At 34.6% G+C, this 24,485-nt stretch overlaps 1 protein-coding gene across 2 annotated transcripts in view; it reads right to left on the bottom strand.

Annotated features, from left to right (window-relative positions):
* Positions 1-320: 320 nt before the first annotated feature.
* LOC138693373 (protein GOLM2-like) overlaps positions 321-24,485 on the bottom strand; it is a 37,719-nt gene continuing 13,554 nt past the window's right edge. The window contains exons 5-6 of one of the 2 annotated variants that reach the window (XM_069817293.1): positions 6,735-6,854; positions 321-1,218 (exon numbers count right to left, since the gene is read on the bottom strand). In XM_069817293.1, the coding sequence (XP_069673394.1) occupies positions 1,139-1,218; positions 6,735-6,854 (200 nt within the window). In that variant the 3' untranslated portion in view covers positions 321-1,138. Of the gene's footprint in view, positions 1,219-6,729; positions 6,855-13,703; positions 13,878-24,485 lie in introns of those variants that run through there. The other variant, XM_069817294.1, reaches the window with a different exon arrangement.

The following is a 24,485-nucleotide window of genomic DNA, read 5'->3' on the forward strand; positions in this document are numbered from 1 at the left end:
TGCTCACCACACATGGGTAACATTTCTTTATGAATATCCTTGACTGCCAGACCTTTCTCCCAGAAAAACTGTACAACAAAGCGTTGCTCGACAATGGTACACTTGTGCAGAGGTGCTGCCATCTTACAACAGCTGCTTCTTTGTTTAACTTCTGCAAAATCTATAGTACTGCCATCTAGCAGTGATGTCAGGCACCTCATTGAAAAATGTAAGTTGCTACTTCAATTTGCAACTTACTGACTTATCTGTGTACATATAAACCAATAAAAGTATACAGGAATTGACATATTTTAGTTATGTCTAAATTGGTAGAATACGAATTAAAATTATGTAATTCAGTTTTATTTGTCTGTATTAATTTAAGATTATTGCAAACTTTCTGTAAGAAAGTGTTCAATACTGCTAAAGGATATGAGACAATGAGTACCATAACAATATATTCTATTTAGGTTACAAACAGGTATATCAATCAACACAATACATCACTTGCTACGTGGAAAAATTAAATAAAGATGTAGCCTATCTATGATTATATGTGCTACTATACATCATCCACGCTCTCTTTTTCTCTTTCATTCCCCCGTTTTTTAGCTTTGAATATACATTAAAAAGCAATAAAAGAACATCGTTATTCGTACTTAAAACTTGCTTCTTAAATTTTAAATACATTTTTCGAATTGTTATGAGTGATTCATGACTTCGTTTTTCTTTTTAATATGCTTCGTTGGCAGCAATTCTGGATCACTTCCATTACAGTCTCTCTCTCTCTTTGTTGAGTGTGTAAGCAATGGAAAGTATTTTCTAAGCATCTATGTTCCAGTTGTACTCAAGAGCGTATTTAAACAGAGTATCCATATATATTACATATCAGCAGGACTCCTTTGCAAGTCGTTATAACCTGGTTACACAAGGCCACCTGGAGACTGAATATCCACTAGTTGCCACATAGTTTTAATACCATATTTACTTGCTCCTTGTATTTTAGTTTTAATAAACTAAATCATACTAGTAAATACGGTATTGGGAACAATATCACACTTTCATAAACTGTACATTCACGCCGCTTTCATACTTATTTGTGGTCTGATATGTCTCACATTGGCACTTCAATAAGTACTAGAACAAGCGTCACTTTGTTTCACTGCATTCGATTATCTTCCAGGTGCACTACTGGGTCATCTGCACCATTGTCACCAGCACCCTCCTCTGCATTGGGATCTGCAAACGACAGCAACAGTTCAGCAATGCTACACTAGTATAAAGTCATGAAACAGTATGATTTTATTATATGAGACATCAAGCACAGAAAATGCTTTAAATGATTATAAACATAAGTTGTTGTTTTCTAATGCCAGGCGTTTGACAATAAAGTCATTTGACCTCTTGCACTCCAATATTTTTCAAAGATATTATCATGACCAGCCACTGAAGCACAGATTTTGAGGTGTTCCGAATCCATTTCTTGGTTTGAGTTGCACAATGGACAGTTAGGGGACTGATATATTCAAATTCTATGCAGGTGTTTGGCCAAACAATCATGGCCTGTTGCCAATCTAAATGCAGCTACAGACGATTTTCGTGGTAAATCGGGAATTAACTGTGGATTTTGATGCAGAGAGTTCCATTTTTTCCCTTGGGATTGTGTTATCAAATTTTGTTTGTTGAAGTCTAAGTATGTAGATTTAATAAATCTTTTCACAGAGTAATACGTAGATTTAGTAACAGGTCTGTAAGTAGCAGTGCTGCCCTTCTTTGCTAAAGCATCCGCATTCTCGTTTCCCAGGATTCCACAATGGGATGGTATCCATTGGAATACAATTATTTTATTGAGTGATATTAATTGAGAGAGCATTTTGGTTATTTCTGCTGTTTGAGATGAAGGTGTGTGTTTAGAGACTATTGATAGAATAGCTGCTTTGGAGTCTGATAATATAACTGCATTTTTAAATTTACTGATGTGGCATAGAAAATTCCTGAGACTTTCACTTATTGCAATGATTTCTCCATCAAAACTTGTTGTTCCATACCCAAGAGATCTATAAAGTGAGAAGAGACAGCACGTAACACCTGCACCGGCACCTTGTTCTCTGGAGATCAAGGATCCGTCAGTGTATAAATGAAGCCAGTTTTGTGGAGGGTATCTAATATTAATTGTCTCTAAAGACAATTGTTTTAGTATTTCAGTGTTTACTTCTGATTTCAATATTTCTTCTGTTAAATTTAGATTATATTCCATATTTAATAGTGTTAAAGGGTTTGGTTTAATTTGTAGGTTTTCTTTTAAATTCGGGATATTGATTTTCTGTTTTAATTCTTGAACAATGGATATGAAACTTTTTTGAGTTTTCAATCTACAGAGAGGACTGTATGAATGCCAATTGTTTCCTGGTAATCTAATAAGTTTTTCATATTGAATCAGTGCTTTTTCTTCTATTGTCATTTTGATGCTGTTAATATTAGTGAGGAATCTCATAGAATCTATTTATAAACATAAGTGTGAATATATCCCGAACTTTAAAAATCAGTGAAGTACTTTTGAACTTGTACAGGAACTGTAGGAACTGCCCTTACAAATATATAAGTCAAACTAAGAGAAATTTTACAACTAGATATAAATAACACAAAGCAGACTTCAAACACCATACAAACAAATCTAAATATGCTACACATCTGATTGAGAATGGCCATGAATTATTAGACATCGAAGAAGTTATGGATATATTAAAGCTGATCAATGATGAGTGTTTTAATAATAATGTGGAAGAATTCTACATAGCAAAATTCCACAACAGCAATATTCCACTAATCAATGAACAATTTAAAAACGTATCCAATCCATTCTATTTACTGGCGTTTAACATGAACCCCCTCCCCCTCTTTAAGGCCATCTTTTGTCTGAGTCAGTTTTTGAACTGCAGCTCAGCGAATAGGGATTATAAAGAATAGACACTGAGCGAATTTTCCTGTGTTTTGTTTCTCTGTGCGCCAGCGGCTAGTTCCACTTTCAAGCGCTAGAGGTAGTGTAATCGAGCATACGCTAAGATAATAATTGAGAATAAAGTTGAGGCACAGGATCCAAACATCGCCTACCTTATTGCATAATCCAGTAACGCTTTGCTTCAAATAAATTCAAGTTAACAGCTTTTCCTTATTTCTCAGTGACAAACTAGTTGTAATAATAATGTTTTATATTTCAGATATAATAAATTATATTATAAAATAATATAATACATTATAAAATTAAGTATCGAATTCGTTTAATATTTGTATAATAATATAATATAGGTATATGGTTTTACTTCTCGTAAGAGTTTTGTTTTTCCATTTTCAGCGCTATCAAATCATTACATATTTTAATTGTTGTTGGGGTCAACGTCTCAACTCTCATTATAAAGGAACTCTAGAGTCTAGACATTGCAGTTAATGAAGGATTTATTATTTTATGGATCCAATTCATTTTATTTGAGTACGATAATTGAGACGATAATTATACACAGTATTTAAAGGGTGTAATAGATATTTTGTTATTGAAGTGTTCTATCGGTGAAGAATTATGTTGTGTCAGTGAAGTGTGTTGTGTCAGTGAAGTGTGTTGAGTAAGTGAAACGTGTTCCTGTCAGTGAAGCTTTATAGTTTATAGTGGCAGTGCAAAGTATTTGAACAGTGAAATGTTTTTGAAGTGTTAGTGAAATCAGGATAGAATCAGTGAAATGTGTCGTAGTTCCAGTGCAGTGAGTGAGTTGACAGCGAAATGAGTGTAGTGTTGAAAGGTACTTGTGCAATATGAACATATCATACTCGTGGGTTTTAGTTCGAACATAGGTTTAAGGTACAAATTAGATTTACTTTAAATGTTATTTTAACTGATCGTGCTTCATTTAATTTAGGATGTTCCCTGTTGTTGTTGTTATTGTTATTATTATTATTATTATTAATTATTGTTAGTATTAATTATTAGTATTATTAATTGTATTTTTTATTAATTGTGTTTATTATTGTCTTTATTGAGTGTAATTAGTTACCACTGCCACCGGGTATATACCCATTGCAGTGTGAATAAATACATACATACATTAATTTAATTTCTTCCTGTAACCACTACAGGTTGCCATCGACAAAGAGTACCATGATACAATAGAGTAAAAGCCTTGAGGCTTAGTGATAAATTGTTGTTAGAGTGAAAAATAAACAATTTGAATTATATTGAAACACATGATGTTAAATGAAGTAACGTCAAGGAGATGCGAATTAGTCATGGTCCATATGTATGATGCCTGAAAATAGCTATTGAGCCTTTGAGTACATACATAATGTACCTAAGATGTATTAATTGTATGTGTTATATTTCCGCTGTGTCGACTGCTAGCTGGTGTGATGTCAGCGCCAACTCTAGGGAGAAAGCAGAATCTCACACTCTAGCTGGCTTGAAGGTCATTGAAATCAGTCCGGCTACATCAAAGGTACCGACGCGAAGTGTCCATTCTTTATAATCCCTATTCGCTGTGCAGCTATAGTGAAACGTTGCCACCTAATATCATTTAGCATTACATGTAAGGTCTGCTCCACATTACATCTTTAAATTCACATTTACATATGGTAATTTTATTCTAAACACCCATTACTTAGTTTCTAAAGTAAATATCTTTTTTTCTTACATTACAGAATACATTTCCACCACACTTCAATAACTGTACCCACTTTATTGGCCTATTTACACACTATGTAATTTTACGTAACATGTCATTAAACATTTTTTTGACGACATCATACTTCACGAACTGAATATTCAATTTATTGGTATTATGTATATAAATAGTCTTCGTTATGTTTCACACGAACAGTGGTTTATTATACTTACTTACTTATTGGCTTTTAAGGAACCTGGAGGTTCATTGCCGCCCTCACATAAGCCCGCCATTGATCCCTAACCTGAGCAAGATTAATCCAGTCTCTACCATCATATCCCACCTCCCTCAAATCCATTTTAATATTATCTTCCCATCTACGTCTCGGCCTCCCCAAAGGTCTTTTTCCCGCCGGCCTCCCAGCCAGAGAATCAGTCCCATTCCAAGGCTTATTTGAAGGATTCGTAACAAGCTGTTTTTTACGGTGATGGGTTGTTAGCCCTTCGCACAACCCCCAAGCTGGAGGGTGGTTTATTATTCCAATGTTAAATGGTTTTTTATTCTTAATTAATTTTAACTTGTCTCACCTGAGATATCACGTTGTATGTTCACAATGTTATATGTGAAAAAAGACTGTTACAACCAACCAAGTTGAAGACACAAACAAGTTTCCTGTCCAAAGTCACGGAAATAAAACAGAATTGAATCTCCCTAAATCTAAAGAAAACATTTTAAGCAGAGAAAACCCTCTAACCTTCGAACCAATTAACATTCAACTAGATTTAGAAGAACCAGTTACAAAATCTGAAACTTCCAAACCTGTACTAAAAGCGCTGGCATTAGAAGCTGTGAACAATAGATACCCACCAGAAGAATGGTTACATATCTACACAGATGGGTCTACTATCGATAACAACTCAGGATCAGGAATTACGTGTGCGTTATTCTTATTTTATCAACCAGCAGGACATCATACAACAAATTTTGATGCGGAAATAATGGCTATTCATATCTCACTCCAACACCTACTGTACAGAATAGATACATTTCAAAATGCTGTCATTCTCTCTGATTCTAAAGCAGCATTATATGCAATAAATTCATATAAAATGATGTCAATCCAAATTAAAGAATGTCACAAAATGATCCAACAACTTCAAAAACTACAGAAAAGAATTCAATTGCAATGGATACCTGCACATTGCGGAATTGCTGGAAATGAAACTGCTGACTTTCTTGCCAAAAAAGGATCCAATTTAATTCAGAATACAAATACAAGCCTACCTTGTACATCCATCAAAAGACTAATTAAAAATAAATATAAAATCAAGCAAAACCAAGCACTATGTACCAAAGCCAAAGATAAAAAATGGAGCATTTTAATAAAACAAAACAGAATTTATTCCAGAAATCCCACGTAAATCTGCAGTAGCAAAATTCAGACTGCTTACAGAACACGATTATTTGGCCAAACACTTGAATAAAATAGGAATTTACACAAATCCAAATTGCCCTCTATGCAACAAAGAAGAAGATCATCTACAAACCTATGAAGTTCCACCTGATGGATCCACCACAGAGAAATATTGGAGAGCAAGAACGCTGATGGCTTCGTTGCCAAAGCCCGGCATTAGATAACAACAACAATACGTTATATGTTCTACCATTCTTGTATACCTACATTTTACAAACTCAACATGTCTTGTAATATGTCGTTTATGATACTGTAAGATGACTATTTAGTACACTTTCTATTTTTACGTTCATACAAATTAATTTCTTATGCTACCTGATGATGCCTGATAAGATAAGTACTTGTAGCCATTACTTGTTTTCACATGCTGTTCACTTATTGAGTGAATAATCAACTAATCGCCAATAGTTAACACCTTTGAAAACAAATTTTCAGCATCATCACAAAATGAAATTCAATACTTCAAATCAAATTATTTTCTGTAAGTTTTTAATATATTTAAATATTAAAGTATTCTGCAATTCTCTTAAGTTCAAGATAAGCAGCATAGGTTGGAATCGTAGCAAAATTTTAGTTTGCAAATTAACAATAATGGTTTGTTCCCAACACGAGCATACAATATTATCCTTCCTCACCATCACCCCTCTCTCCTGCATTGTTTTCTTCATTCTCCGCTTTGTCCAATTCTTGTGCTCCATTTTTCTCGTGGTCTCCGCCTTCTGAAACTCCATTATCTACTGGCTTCGGTGAGGGTGCTGAAACAACACACGCAGCAGTGACATCTATAAATGAATCAACCTCAAATTTTATGGAGCTGCGGCAAAGAACATTATCAGTGAATACAGAAAGAAAATCGTTTATGAAATATACAAATTCCAACTTTGATTCATAAGAAACCCATAACATGAAGTTTTTTTTTTTGTTTCTCTTTTAGATATCTTACATGTTTCGAAAACGAAAGTAATTCACTAAGCACTATTTGAAGGGTTCAGAGCCATAGTGGGCCAAGCGCCATTTATTAAAAACGGAGAAAGCAAGGGTTAAAGTTAAGTGAAACCATACTGCGTGTTCAGTTCAAAGTGTGTCATGGCTCACTGTTTGCCGTCATGTGGCTAGTCGTTGAGCCTAGAGAATCCAATCTTCATATACTCCCGCAAAGGCATATTACCTATGTGCCAGAGAAGTTGCCTAGCAAGTACGGCGTTCATTCTGAAGAGTATGTACCAATACATACGGTAACACCGGTAGTGGCAGGAATGTGAACTGTTTGGAAACACGTACGGAGGTGAGTTTTTTTCTTACTGTCGGGATATGGCGAGAGGGTTAAGACGATTACTTACGTATTTGTTGACATTAACTTGGACGGTCAACATGGACACAGAGCATTTGATTTGTGTTGTGGAATGTTGCGGTACGCAACCGATGATAACAAATACCCTGCGTACGACTTTCCCGCGCAAAACACAGTTCGAAAGAGGTTATGGTAGCACACAGACCGTACAGACCGCCATATGCTGCTACGACGTTCAAGTTATACCGTACACGTTTTTAAGTTCAGATTGAACGCCTTGAATAATAGGCAACTTTTCTGACATAAAAGCTGAAATTCGCTTCAAATCGCTGACTCACAACAGTGACGTCATGACACACTTTGAAATGAACACCCAGTAGTTTAAAGAAGATTGACATATCATTTAGTTTGAATGTGTATACTTTATATTACTTGCTATATGTTTCCATTGAATTATGGTGATAACTTCATTTTAACCCTTGATTTTAATAAATGGCACTTGGCCCACTATGGTTCTGAATCCTTCATTTACAGTACTATAAGATTATAATACATTGTGACGCCAATAAAAACACACCAAAAGACTACGATGGAAGTGTACTTTACTGCTTAACGTTATTGGACAAGTAATAATTACTTTACTGTGTTAATATTAGCTATATACATTCTGGTGGTGAATTACCTGACTGACTAATTTCGACGTGGTTTGAGTCATTCTCCAGACGAAACTAATCAGCATGGTAATTTACCATCAGAATTTATATAATATTAACATAGTAAAGCAGTTATTGTTCAATAACGTCAATCAGTGATTATACAAGTGCTAAAAGAATGTATCCATGAGTGAAGAAGTGTAGGCCTACTTTACTTTTCATAATTAATTAAGTTCGAATATGTGGGTTTCTCTGTGCTATTATCCGCCTGTGACTCGGTCTAGAGTTGATACTATTGCCCTGACTTAATTTTTATTTAACACTTGCTTACTTATGGCTTTTAAGGAACCCAGAGGTTCATTGCCGCTCTCACATAAGCCCGCCATCGGTCCCTATCCTGAGCAAGATTTAACCCAGTATCTACAATCATGAAATGCCTGTTATTATTCGGCTGAGAAGCTTTTGTCATCTAGTCTGCTGTCAAAAAATCTGAAAGTTAGAATTTATAAAACAGTTATATTACCGGTTGTTCTGTATGGCTGTGAAACTTGGACTCTCACTTTGAGAAAGGAACAGAATTGAGGGTATATGAGAATAAGGTTCTTAGGAAAATATTTGGGGCTAAGAGGGATGAAGTTACAGGAGAGTAGAGAAAGTTACACAATGCAGAGCTGCACGCATTGTATCCTTCACCTGACATAATTAGGAACATTAAATCCAGACGTTTGAGATGGGCAGGGCATGTAGCAAGTATGCGCTAATCCAGAAATACATATAGAGTGTTAGTTGGGAGGCTGGAGGGAAAAAGACCTTTGGAAGACCGAGACGTAGATGAGAAGATAATATTAAAATGGATTTGAGGGAGGTGGGATATGATGGTAGAGACTGGATTAATCTTGCTCAGGATAGGGACCAATGGCGGGCTTATGTGAGGGCGGCAATGAAACTCCGGGTTCCTTAAAAGCCAGTAAATAAGTAAGCAGTAAGTATCTACAATGATACCCCACATCTCTCAAATCCATTTTAATATGATCCTTCCATCTATGTCTCAGCCTCCCCAAAGGTCTTTTTCACTTCGACCTCCCAACTAACACTCTATATGCATTTCTAGATTCGCCCATACGTGCTACATGCCCTGTCCATCTCAAATGTCTGGATTTAATGTTCATAATTATGTCAACTGAAGAACAACAATGCGTGCAGTTGTGTTGTGTAACTTTCTCCATTCTCCTGTAACCTCATCCCTCTTAGCCCCAGATATTTTCCTAAGCACCTTATTCTCAAACACCCTTAACCTCTGTTCCTCTCTCAACGTGAGAGTCCAAGTTTCACAATCATACAGAACAACCAGTAATATAACTGTTTTATAAATTCTAATTTTCAGAATTCATGTATTGTAGGTTCCTATCACCACGGCACAGCACATCCTCAGGTTGCAGACAGAGGAGACGACCTCCAGATATGGAGAGTAGCTGCGAATATATTGAATAAGCAGTTGCGGACAGCCAATGGCAGTGGTCCTCCAACTTGGGGGTTGGGCGAAAGGCTAACAACACATCACCGTAAAAAAACAACTTGTTACGAAACCCCAAAATAAGCCTCGGAATTTTTATTTAATACTATTGAATAAGTATGTGCCTAGTAAAACATTAAGATTGTATTCGAGAAAATAACATTACATCTGTATGAAGCATAAAAAAAAAATAAGAATAGTAAACATGTGCTGTTATAAATGTAATTAAAATAGGCATAATCTTGAATAAAGTATGAGCTATTATAGGTTTGAGAAACTCATTCCCTTACGAAATAATTATGTTTCATAAAACATACAGTACATTGCTTGAAAGTTTCGTACAATTGAAAGAAGCATGATGTCAAACAATACTAAATGATATTTGTAATTCTATAAATATGTGCAGATTTAAAAAAAATATATTAAACATAATTTAGTATAAAATCATGATTTCTTTAATATGTGTTATATTACTTCTTAAAATATAAGATAACATTGTCAGGTAACATGTTATTTGTGCATGCATCACTATGCATCAATCATTATGGATTGCCAGAGGATCAGATTTCACACATTAACTCCAACCAGAAAATCTCTAAGTCATAATGCGTAAGTGTATCCATATTTTAAAAAGAAAAAGAGAGAGAAAAATCCCGAAAATCTCAAACAAATACCGAGGGTTGGGGCAAGTCATGGCAACTATTTTTTTTTTTGTGAGAATTCGAGTGTAGGTGGAAAATGTGATATATACGATCAAAGAACAAGGAATGGACGAAATGTACGGGCATTTAACAACACGCCAACATTTTGCTTTTCATCTTTATTACCGTTGTTGCCATAACATTATAGGGTTTCTGTGCCAGAATCATTACAGCACATATACCCATTCTAAAGGCCCTCAAAGTAGCTACCCACCTTGCAACTGTCCGGTATGTCCCGACATCATCTACCAACTCTCTGTGGCATTGTCTTACATTGATACAGTGGAAATTCTACATCCATGAAGAATTATGCATATTGTGCAACAGAGGAACTTATGTAGAAACTATTATTTTACTTCGGCCGAGATTACGATCGACGTTCGTTTGCGTTACATTACGTTGCGGTGAAGTACGTTGAAGTTTGACAAATATAAGCTCCGTGTATTTCATTACAGTCAACGTTAGAATGACGGCGTTGATTCAACATTGCCAAGGACAAGCTTTTAGCTTTCACGAACGCAAAGAAACGTAAGTTGAACGTCAACCAATCACGGATCAGAAACCCTTAATATATTTTCACCTCTTCTTTCGTTGTAGATGCGCCATATTGCTACTGAAATATTAAATAAAATAATGTTAATTAAAAATTACATAACACGAGGAACGATCTTTGATTGAATATGGCACGTCACTTGAATATATTTCCTCTATATGGCATAAAACACATTTTGTTTAAAATTAAACATTATAGGCAGTAAACATGAAAGCATTCATAACACCTAATTTAACGACTTTTCCTCACAGCTCTTGATAGCGTATTGGTCAAATAACAAGACGTGGAGTAGATGGACACTGGTTCGAGCCTGAGGTAAACTTATTTTTTTTATCTTTTTAATCATTTATTTACATTATTTCAGATACGTTATTTTATTTTAACCCGAAATAAAGGGGCTTTTACTACAAAAATAATATATTCGTAATTCGCACTAGTTCAGCTATTTAATAGGGAAAACTGTTGTACCTTCAGCATAAGTATATAGCTTTGAACATTTTTTGTTTTTTAAGTTTTGCTGCTACCCAGAGGACTCAAACTGAAGTAGATTGTAGAGAAAGTCGCTCAGTAGCTCTGGTCGTAATTTCGGTTTGATTTATTGCAAAGTGAGTTCTATGGACGAAATATTTTTTTTAGTACCAGAAGTAAACATTTCGTTCATTGATATATGTTTTCTAACACAAAACCAAGAAATAAAATCTCAATCAGAGAAGCCTACTCTGGTTTATGATGGGAAATATATTTTAAATATGATTGTCAGTTTTTACAGCTGTATTCCTACCTATATTCCATGTGTCTCAACTTACAAAAGGGTATATTCCAAGGTACATGAACCTGTTGTACCTTCGAACACATTACATATCCCTTTATTTTATTTTTTCCTCGTTATTAGATCTGTAAAACACGAAAATACATACAGGAAGTTGTAAAGGAAACTTCAATAATTATTTCAAGGATTTTTCATTTTAAAAATTTCATTTCTCAAAATTAAAAAAAAAAAATAAAATAAATAATGTGAAAAGTGTTTCAAGGTACAGCAGTCTTCCCTAGTATATAGTTTTTATTATTATTATTATTATTATTATTATTATTATTATTATTATTATTATTATTGCTTTATTATTGTCATTCTATATTATTCTGTCGTAAATGTTTTTGTAATACCGGTAGGCCTATTTTATTTGTCTCAAAGTTACTATAAAATTCAATGTTTATCATAAACAGCTGACTGATTGAAGTGTCCATTTCAGTACTCATTATGGCCGGCAGAGCATGATAGTTGTCACGAACGTCAATCACAATACAGTAGAACCCCGATTATCCGTCACCCCATTAACCAATTGGCGGATTATCCGACTGTCTATATCTCGTGCTTTTTTTTTTCTTCAGAAATAAATAACTTATCTAAAGTACTGTTTTGTATATCATATTAGTAGCACAGTCTGGTATATACAGTCTCGAAGCTCAATACGTAGGGAATATGCATCCATAGATAGTTGCTAACCACTGGGATCGCTACTACCGCCTCATTGCAGACAATACGAAATAGTACCGACACAGTCTATTGTTCCTAGTACCCTCACAACTCAAGCTTCATGACTGTATATATTAGACTATGTTAGTAGGTTCTACGTATGTTTTTGCTATAGTGTTTTATTACAAGCCTTTATCGTTACACAACATTGCCTACTGTTCGAATTGCCGTTCTATAATATAACTTGTATATAAAATGTCTTCCACGGGTATTAACAGAAAACGTGTTGTGCTAAGTATCGAAAAAAATGGAAATAATTGAATGGTTTGAGAAAGAAAAACTGTGGCTCATCTCGCCTCAGAATACGAGATTGGAGTTACAACTGCGCATTTTAATAAAAAAAAAAGTATGTAAATCTACAACATGAGACCTCCTTTATTCCTATCTTTCCTGAGACAGTTATTACAAAGGGCTTCCTTGTCCTTTAAAAACCCGTCGTTTATAACCAGATTTAAATCAGTGCACTTCTGATCCATTACATAGCGAGTTAAATACAAGACCATGGAGGAAATTATAAAATCTTTCATGGTACGGATTATCCGATTTTTTTCGATTAACCGTTCAGTCCATCCCCTTCATTACCACGGATAATACTGGGTGTTCAGTTCAAAGTGTGTCATGGCTCGCTGTATGCCGTCATGTGGCTAGCCGATGAGCCTAGAGAATTCAATCTTCCTACACTTCCACAGAGGTGTATAACCTATGAGGCAGAGAAGTTGCCTAGCAAGTACGGCGTTCATACTGAAGAGTATGTACCAATACGTACAGTAACGCCGGTAGTGGCAGGAATGTGAACTGTTTGGAAATACGTACTGTCGGGATATGGGGAGAGGGTTAAGACGATTACTTACGTATTTGTTGACATTAACTTCGACGGTCAACAAGGACACGGAGCATTTGATTTGTGTTGTGGAATGTTACCGTACGCAATGGATGATAACAAATACCCTGCGTACGACTTGCCGGCGCAAAACACAGTTCGAAAGAGGTTATGGTAGCACACAGACCGTACAGACCGCCATCTGTTGCTACGACGTTCAAGTTATACCATACACGTTCTCAAGTTCAGATTGAAGAACGCCTTAAATAATAGGCAACTTCTCTAACATTAAGCTGAAACTCGCTTCAAATCGGTGACCCAACAACAGTGACGTCATGACACACTTTGAAATGGACACCCAGTAGAGGTTCTACTGTACACAGCCTCTGAACGTTTGGTAGAAATTCAACGTACAGATGAACGCAACGTGACGAAATGCAAACGAACGTCGATCGTAATCCCGGCCTTAAAAAGTCACAGACTATACGTAGTAGCGTGAGTAATATGACATTGTAGCTGGCCTGAGAGTGTGGTAGTACCTGCAGGGTAGTGTCAGAGGTGGATCACGCTGAATCGTGGTGGGGGGCGGACTGCATCAGGAGGGTCCTGGGGAAGGATTGGCACCCCCCAACGATGCACCATTCCTTTGAGGCCTGGCACCATCACGTGCACTTTCGTCACCTCACGCAACTCCCCTGCCCGCAGATGGGCGGCTATAACAGACATCCAGCCAGCCCACTCGTTACACAATTATCGTTTTAAAAGCAGGAAATAATGGCGACTTGTCATTCGAAACAGGTTGTCCTTGGACTATTTCTGCCCATAAAAACACACTCGCCATTATCACAATTATCAGTTAACAGTTACGTACACTTTTTTTCTCTGCTGTCTGCCTAGCATTCTCTTTCCTGATGCTTACAGGCACCTGTTTTTCGTGAAGCACAAAACCAATAAATGTTTACGAAATTATACGAATATGACCAGCAACGCGAAATTATTTACTTTTAAAGGTAGATTCTACTGAAAATCATGAATATTTTCCAAAAAAAATTTATTGGCTATTTCACTTCTTTAGAATGTATATTTTCATGAAAATGTGTCATTTCAGTTAGCTGCAATTTTCATATTATTGTTTTTGTTGTTTGTTTGTAGTCAATGACTCCATTGGTCATGTATTAGCCATTTGCAAAATAAATAAAATATTTTCATACCCCAAATGAATTTAGGTCAATTCTGATTACAAATATGTTTAATTTTTTTAAAATTAAGGTTGTAAGGGGGCGTGGCATTTAAAGAGCTGTCAAAATTATTTTTTCAACAAAGAATTCCTTTTTACAAATTTCTGATTACAAATCTAGTAACTTTTTGTTCTAAAGTTGGCACCCTGAAGTTACTAGATGAATGTAGCTGAGGAGAATTTTAATTTACATAAATATTCATTTTACTTTCAAATCTATTTTTCCGTAACGTAAGTTTATTTTTCTTGATTCAACACCAACTTTTTTATGCCAAATATTAATCAATCTGAATAAAATTTTTATTGCAAGTAAGTTATTTACGAGGTGGCTGCATGTTTCTATGCATTTATTTTGGAAGAAATTGTGCTAGTTTATTTTATTAATTTTTTTCATGAATTGCAGGAAAAATCACATCTTTAAAATTCAAAAAAGTTTTTGAAGGGAATAAATTAGATATTTCATAAAATGAATGCATAGAAAAGTCTTGTGAATGTAACGAAAACGAATGAAGATTAAAAATCGAGATCTTCCACTAAAAAAACTTGAGTTCGAAAGTATTTATAGAAAGAATAGAACAAAAAATAATAAATCAAAAGCTAAAAATATTTGGGAGTGCAAAGTTTGAATTTTGTTAGTCCTTTACATAGTAAACATGCTCTCAAAATTTAGTTGCAAAAAAAAAAAAAGAAGATTAGGAAAAAAGTTTCCATTTTTAGTGTAGTGTTCCCTTAAGCAAAATCGCGAAATAATCAAAGATATTACGTGAAATTACGACATTTGAAGTTAGTAGCAATGATTCGAGATGAGATGCGGTAAAAAGTGATAATTGGTCATACAATTGATATAGCCTACCTCGTATTACTTGTTGTTGTTAATTTATGCTGAGTTCTTCACAATAAAGCCAATGGGCTTAGAGGAAAGGGCTGAACATCGCTAAAGATGATTCTGATCCATTTCTTTCTGAAGATAGCATTACTTGTAAACTGAGTGCATTAGTCATATGTCGTACCCTGTACTATTTTTCTGTACAGTACAGTGCAGATCAGTTGGGACAAGGCCGAATTTTACCTTACACAATAAATTGCATTGTAGCTCTGTACCCTTCATTTTAGAACGGCACAGAAATGAACTAGTGAAGACCACTAATTTAACAGACCATTCCTTACTTTATTTAGTCTGAATTCATATTTAGTGATGTTAGGACATATTGGCCACCATCTTACCTGATATTATTTTCCGAAGGATTTTTTTTAGTTTTCTATCCCATAAAAGAGCAAAGATGATTCCTTAGAGTAAAAATACGGACATGAGCATAAGGAAGACAGCAGATGCAGTTGGCGTTAGGAAATCCAGTGTGTCAAAGATTGTCAAGCACCATAAAAGATGATGATCGAGAGTGGCATCGAAGTCTGGTACTGCATCCCACAAGTGAAGGAAATGTGCACAAAACTCATTGATTCAATATGTAAGAGGGTGAAAGAAGTAAATAATTGATTAAATGGCGATCTTACTCGTGTTAATTATGTAAGCATGTGTCGCTTACAGCTGTTTCGGTGTTACTTGACACCATCCTCAGAGCCTACGAGATCTCGGAGCTATCTCAACTTTGCTGTCTGTTGTGTGGGTGCGTTCATGTAATGAAGAGTTGTGTCATATAGTGTGCGTGTTCTGAAATTGATCTGTGTGTGAGAATTTCATTAGGGTGTGTTTTAGTGTGTTTGTATATTTCGTATTGTTCTAGTGTGTTGAGTTTTTGGTTTTTGGGTTGTATGTGTAGGATTTCCATATCTGTATTTATGTTATTGTATGTGTGGTTAGCATTAGTTATGTGTTCGGCATATGTAGATGTATTGTGTCCTCTGGTTATTGCTTTAATGTGTTCTTTGTATCGAGTTTGGAATGATCTGCCTGTCTGTCCAATGTAGAAACTATCGCAACTATTGCATGTGAGTTTGTATACGCTTGTGTGGTTGTATTTATTTGTTTGTGTTGTTTGTGTGTTGAGATGTCTTTGTAGTGTGTTTTCTGTTCTGTATGCTATGTTGTATTTCTGTTTTCTGAATGAGGATGCGATCTTGTGTGTGTTTTTGTTTTCGTATGTTAGTGTGATGTATTTCTTGTGTTTTGTTTTGTGTGTTTTTGTGTTTGTTGAGTTTTTGTTTTGTCTTCCTTATGATGTTGTCTATTACCTATGTTTGGGTTGTAACCATTTTCTTGTGCTATGTATTTGATTGTTGATTTGATTATTTATATTCAAGTGTTAAAAGTAGTGTACGAAAGATTCAACATGAAAGAAGTAATTAAAGTGAAAAGAGATCGCATTTCTTATTAAAATATAAAAGAAAAATAATAAATGTTCATATCAAGCTTGTATCTCTAATTTTCTATTTGTCCCAAGTAATCTGCACAGCACTGTATTTATGTTAGTACTTGTCTTACATAATATATATAGGCCTACTTATCTTATCCTGTATTGGTTACTTAACGTATCTTGAATTAACTTATTTTATCTTGTATTACATTCATGTCTATTTCATCTCTTGTTGCTCATGACATAATAAAGACTGACTGATTGAGTGGTAAGATAATTGTGTGTGTAGGTTACTTGTTAAAGTAAATTATTATTATTTATACAGGTACAGGGTGTCCCATAAGTCTGGAACTATAGACCAAATCTCTGAAATACTGTTTCTTCCTCTTTACAGGTACTTCTGAAGCCAGCGTGATGTTGTTAAGTAAAGAGGAATGATATTCAAGGGATCCTTGTTTGTTGGCAGCCGCGATCACAGGGAATTTGCCCTCGAATTAAATCGGTTGCATCCTGAAATAGCGCCGATTACACAACACTTGCATGAGAAAACTTATTGTCTGCTCGTCTGCTGACATTCACTGGTCCACTGAGCAGTTTGTCTACAATACTTCTCAGAATTTTTAATCAGATTTCCCACCCAACTTTGTGTAATCGTCCCTCTTTCAGGATGCAACCGATTTAATTCCGGGACAGATTTCCTGTGATTGTGGCTGCCGACAACAGGTTCGCTTCAATATCATTCATCTTTACTTAAAGACATCAAACAGCATTTCAGAGATTTGGCCTATTGTATTGTATTGTACTGTATTGTATTTATTAACATTCCATGATATTCATACTGCTTATAGCTAGAATATGGAACAAGTAAAAAAACTTAATACTATTATCAAATCTTAATTTATAGTCACAGTCTAGATGAAATATATATAGATGAGATTTACAATATAGTCTACTAGTACAACACAAAGTTTTAGTATCAATTTCATGAAGTGTTATTGAATGTCACGATTTCACCTACAGAATAGAAGGCGTGAGAAATTAGGTACTTCTTTCATTTGGCCCAAAATAATTTTATGTTTTGAGTTTCATTTTTTATATCGATAGGGAGGCTATTAAAAATTTTTACTGCCATATAACGCACTCCTTTTTGATAGCACGATAGACTTGCCAATGGAGTATGAAAGTTATTTTTTTGACGTGCATTTATGCTATGAACTGTTGAATTAGTTACCAAGTTTTCACGATTACATAAGAGGAAGATTATTAATGAAAAGATATACTGACAAGCCATGGGCATTATTTGTAGTTTTTTAAAATTGTCCTACAAGATTCCCTAGATTTGGCACCTGCTATTATTCTAATTACTCTTCTTTGTAATAGAAATATATTGCTACTATCTGTGGAATTTCCCCAGAATATTATTCCAAAACTCATTATTGAGTTGAAGTATGCAAAGTATATTGTTTTTAAGGTATTGATATTTACTATCTTTTGCATAGATCTAATAGCAAAACAAGCTGAATTTAGTTTGAGGGTAATTTCTTTAATATGATTTTTCCAATTTAACACATTATCGATTTTTAAGCCAAGAAATTTGGTTGTTGTTGTTTCTAATAGGGATCTATTATTAATTATTGTGCTAGAAATTTGCGACGTTGAATTTGGACAGGATTTAAATTGAATTATGTTAGTTTTGTTACAATTTAATACTAATTTACTGACTGAGAACCAGTCACATATTTTAAAGAGAATTTCCTCTGTTGAAGATTGGAATGTGTTGGAGTTATTGGCTGTAATTACTATATTTGTGTCACCTGCAAATAATATGGGATGACCTATATCTTTTATTAGGGGGGCAAGATCATTTATAAACACTAGAAAAAGTAGGGGACCTAATATTGATCCTTGAGGAATTCCATTATTAATAGTTCCAGACTGGGACACTATAAAGTCTAAATAAAAAAATAGCGAAATAGTTGACAAAATAAAATGTTGTTGCTAACAAATGCCGAGTTTTTGGCAATAAAGCCATTAACTCTCTTCCTCTTCAATATTTCTTACACACAGTGAGTTCAGAAGAAAGGACTGAACATCACTGAAGACGAACTTGATCCTTTTCTTCCTGAAGATGGTGGTTAAGAAATTATTCCAATCTTATTCAAATGTTCTGACAATCATGACGAAATAAAATAAAAAATAGCGAAAACTATATCGAAACCATTATAAAAAAATTGACAATTTGTAATGATTTATTTTACGATGCTTTATCAACTGCTATGGTTATCTAGCATCTGAATGAAATTAAGATGATAATGCTAGCGAAATGAGTTGAAGATCCAGCATCGGAAGTTGCCCAGCATTTGCTTTTAACAGGTTGAGGGAAAACCCCGGAAAAACCTCAACCAGATAACTTGCCCCAACCGGGATTCGAACCCAGTCCCGCAGTTTCGAAATTTGACGAAATTTGGCAAAAATTTTCACCGAAAACAGGTGCCTCTACTGTTGATCTGTACTGTCAAGTGGCAGCTTTTCTTTGCACATTTGCTCATGTTCTTCACATTCGAACATTTTTACTTCCATGAGCAATAAATTTAATTACCTAAAATTTTTCTGTTGCTATAAATATGTGTGAAAAAAATCTTCAGAAAAGTTATATCTTGTCATCAGGTGAGAGGATGGATAGGTGTGTACTTTCTGAACTTACTACAAGAGTATTCGTTTAATATTATAATCACTTTTCTTCAACTAGATTAATGAGATTGACTTGAAGCAGGAGTCGGGTTAGTTACACCCTAACAATGAAGCCCTTTGGCTTATTCTATTTCTCCTGTCTTCATTATTCCTATGTAAAAAGTTTTGTGCGAGATCGTGCGTATTTGCTTGGCTTCCGCACAAAACCAATCCGCGGAAAGTCTAAAATTCCACATTCAGTATTCCCAACCTAACACACACAACAATTTCCCTCTTCTTACTGCTTAAGTGACATATTGATTTTACTGCTTTAGGCTTTTAACATATTATTTTTAGAGACGTTCAATATAGTAATAATTATAAATTGGAAACTTACCACTGCAATTTCACCTAAATTGCACAGTTAATTATTGTTTTTAAATATTTGCAAAAATTAAGTAAACTCTACAACTCCACTAAAGTTACTGCATTTGTGATGCAAGTAACATTAAGGAAGCCGTGAAAAAATCAACAAGATTCCAGACTCATCATAGACTGGGGGAAAAAAAAAGACAGACGTGTATCACGGCCTGCTGGAATATAGTAAACACAGAAAACATTTTAAAGCAACAATGTTGAAGATAGATATTTTTGTTTTGCAAATTTGCCGTCATTGAACAGAAACCAAAATGGAGATTTCATTGCAACTAATTAGAAATTCCTCTTTCAGGTATATAATAAACGATCTTCGCACAAAATAATGTATGATACACGAGCGATATGTTTTCTTTCACTTCTCGGAAATTAAAAAAGGTCAACTACGTTTCGCTTTTTCAAACTTTTCCTCGAACATGAAAACTTCAACATACCGCTCTTGTAACGCATATTACTATTGTTCCTCTAACGAGTTCCAATAATTTTTTTACAAGGAAATTTTCTTCTTGATTGATGAAACCAAAAAGGTTGTATCTTCTGATAGCTAATGCATCACATTCGAAGATTATATGAGAGACTGATTCGTCCTCTTCATTATTTATTTTTATTTTAGTAGGTTATTTTACGATGCTTTATCAACAGCTTAGGTTATTTAGCATCTGAATGAGATGAAGGTGATAATGCAGGTGAAATGAGTCCGGGGTCCAGCACCGAAAATTACCCAGCATTTGCTCATATTGGGTTGAGGGAAAACCCCGGAAAAAACCTCAACCAGGTAACTTGTCCCAACCGGGAATCGAACCCGGGCCACCTGGTTTCGCGGCCAGACGCGCAAACCATTACTCCACAGGTGTGGACTCCTCTTCATTACATAATCTGCATAGTGGTTCATGTTTAAAGATTTTCTTCAACTAAAAAAAAAAAATATTTAGACTATGTCTAGTCAAATGAAATAGGAAACTATTATGAAGCATTCAGGTAGATTTTTCAGTTTCCTCCTCTTCACCTTACAACAAAGGTACATCCAACTTTCGAAAAATCGTGTTTGTCACACATATGTATAACAATGGAAATAATCCAAAACAAACCCCTTCCGAATGACTTCAAGAAATATTCCATTTCAGGAAAACATATTGTATAAATGTTACAAAACATGTCTGCATTTTGACTAGTATTTTCTGCACCTGCCTCACAATATATTTCAATTCTATCGTATGAATGACACTTTAAACAAAATTCTTTGTTCATAAATGATAGTCAAATATTGGACAAAGTCATATTAATTAATAAAGACAGGAGAATATACATATTTACGATATGATTAATGTGTGTTTTCCTTTCGATAGCATTATAGCATAATATGCTACATTGTCGTTTTATATGTGCTGCTGATTAATTATCTGTAATGTACGAAAAAATAAAATCTCAACGAAAATTGAATGGTTTTTCAAAATCATCAGTGCTAGTTTCTAATGTAGGTTTGCAGTCAGTAGTGAGAATCATATATAGTGCTGTCATGGGGGCCATACAGCATATAGTAGGGTGACCAGACATCCCGATTTTAACGGGATTGTCCCTTTTTTTCAGCCTCGTCCCCTGTCCTGAGAAAAGTATGCTCGGGACGTCAAATGTCCCTTTTTTTTTTTAAATGGCGTCCCATTTCCCTAAATTATTATTGAGATATTTCTTTTTCTTTCAATTTATTTAATGATCACGTAAAACACTGATTAATTCTATATTATTTCCATCAGATGTCACTGTAATGAATTAAAAAAGGTCATGGTAATCACAAAATGTCATTTCAAAAAATGTCTTGCATGGACTTCTATAGTTTCCTGAAGGAAAGACCAACACTTCTAGAGCAAATTCACTTATCAAAGAAATACAGTTCATCTTCATGGAGAATGCTAAAATAGTTAAAAGGTAATATGAGGCAAAAAACTAGCAATATAAAAATATAGTTAACAATGACTTAAGCCAAGTAGGCCTATGGCCTAGTTATTGTGAACAGTCCCTTTCAGGACGGAGAAAAGGTGTTGAGATGTATAGCGAAGTAACAGCTGCCAAAAATTGGATTGCAAACAAGAAAGGACTTTCGACTAGTGAATGGATATCTAGCCTGAAAATGACAGCAAATTTAGCAGCTGTTCATTCTGTTCCCGGCAGATCTCTCAACGGTAGCCGGTGCAGACATGGCTGCCCGAAGATTGAAACTTTAGCACACATCTTGGAATTCTGTGAACAGGAATTGCTCTTGAAGAACTCTAGACATCATCTTGTAAGATCCAAAATTGCTGCCGCATTAAGAAATAAGGGCTGGATAGTAGAAGAAGAAATCTCCTGTCTAGCTGAAAATGGGTCAACGAGACGAGTAGATATTTTAGCGTACAATGCTGACACTAAACAGGGCATCATTGTGGACCCCACGATACGTTTTGAAGTAGAATGTCATCAGTCAGCCGAGGTCCACCTTGAGAAGAAGTTGATCTATGAGCCTACAGTCAACTATTTCAAGCTGAAATATGCCTTAATTCACGTTGAGGTATTCAGCTTGCTCATAGGTGCTCGAGGGACTATACCAGCTTTTTTCGAAGAATTTCGACGGCAGTTTGCTCTGCCAACATCTCTGAGGGATGACATCGTGATAATGGTGTTAAAAAAATCCTGCCCAATCCTAATTAATCACATGGTGCCACATTAATAGCAATTGTAATTTTTCACGCCCTTTTCTTTGTTTCCCTTTTTTTTTAATTTAATATCTATGTTTACATATGAATAATAATTTTTTTTGAGGATATACTGAGTCCGCAAGGGCTACCCTCAATGGGGGGCAGTTTAATATTATTATTTATTATTACTTTAAAATAAATAAAACTGGACCTTATTGCTCACCGACATTATATAAACACAAGTAATAATGAATGTTTAGATAAAATGTTGATTCATGTCAACTTTAATAAATGTCCCGTTTTTTTATTTTGGGAATCTGGTCACCCTAGCATATAGGAACCTACAATTTTTTAATGAATCGTTTGGGGAAGAGAAAATTTTGCCCATTCGGTGTATGGGTACCCAAGTTTTGTACATAGAGATCTGTACTGATCTTATATCATCACTTGCTGGTCCTAATATAATTATCTTCTTTGATATTCGTAACATAAAATGGTCCACTTCTACAGCACTGTAATCCAGAACCATATATTATTGAAAGAAACACTGAAGTGCTGCAGATACAGGCTTCAGGATTCGTCAAGACAAGTGTGCATCTACTGTAAAAGTTTCATTGGATCTTCTTTAAATCCAATTAAAAGATGAAGCAAAAACATTCATTAAATGATGGTCAGAGCAAGATATATTTAAAGAGAAAAAAATAAATGGTGGAGCGTATGGCCAAGAAAAAAATTACCATGATGCACTGATCATAAATTATATTTTTGAGGTTATTATACTAGTAAAATCCTATTTCCCAGCCCTCGTTGCACCTTTGTAACAAAATAGTCTAATGTAACCAAGAATGTTATTTTCATAATATTCAGAATCAATTTAATGGGCCACGAAATTTTTGTTTGAACAGGATTTTAAAACGGAACATTTAACTGTACACCATTTTGCTACTCTTATTTAATCTAACACATTATAGAACAAATATTTCTCCATTTGTATTTTCCTCTACAATGTTATACAGGACGGAGAATAAGTAATGTCATTAATTTCAGGAGTTATTCTTTGAGATATTTCGAACAAAAAAGTTTAATACAATTTTGCTCGTTTCTGCTTCGTTTTCGAGATAAAAATTGTTTCACATGAAACATTTCATAGCGTTTTTTTGGGAAAACCATTGACTGAATACCCAATATGCTCGTTTAGTTTAAGAGAACAGTGTATTTATGATAAAAAATCATTGAAAGAATTTTAGTTTTGTCCTGAAATGTGCAGAAATTGGATATGAACAAATGTAACTTTGAAAAATTACTTTGCAGAATGAAAAGTCACATTTGTTCGGACAAATACAGAAATTGGATATGAACAAATGTAACTTTGAAAAATTACTTTGCAGAATGAAAAGTCATATTTGTTCGGACAAATGCAGAAATTGGATATGAACAAATGTAACTTTGAAAAATTACTTTGCAGAATGAAAAGTCATATTTGTTCGGACAAATGCAGAAATTGGATATGAACAAATGTAACTTTGAAAAATTACTTTGCAGAATGAAAAGTCACATTTGTTCGGACAAATGCAGAAATTGGATATGAACAAATGTAACTTTGAAAAATTACTTTGCAGAATGAAAAGTCACATTTGTTCGGACAAATACAGAAATTGGATATGAACAAATGTAACTTTGAAAAATTACTTTGCAGAATGAAAAGTCACATTTGTTCGGACAAATACAGAAATTGGATATGAACAAATGTAACTTTGAAAAATTACTTTGCAGAATGAAAAGTCATATTTGTTCGGACAAATGCAGAAATTGGATATGAACAAATGTAACTTTGAAAAATTACTTTGCAGAATGAAAAGTCACATTTGTTCGGACAAATGCAAAAATTGGATATGAACAAATGTAACTTTGAAAAATTACTTTGCAGAATGAAAAGTCACATTTGTTCGGACAAATGCAGAAATTGGATATGAACAAATGTAACTTTGAAAAATTACT

This window comes from Periplaneta americana, chromosome 17 (genome assembly GCF_040183065.1).
Source record: "Periplaneta americana isolate PAMFEO1 chromosome 17, P.americana_PAMFEO1_priV1, whole genome shotgun sequence".
Taxonomy (NCBI): domain Eukaryota; kingdom Metazoa; phylum Arthropoda; class Insecta; order Blattodea; family Blattidae; genus Periplaneta; species Periplaneta americana.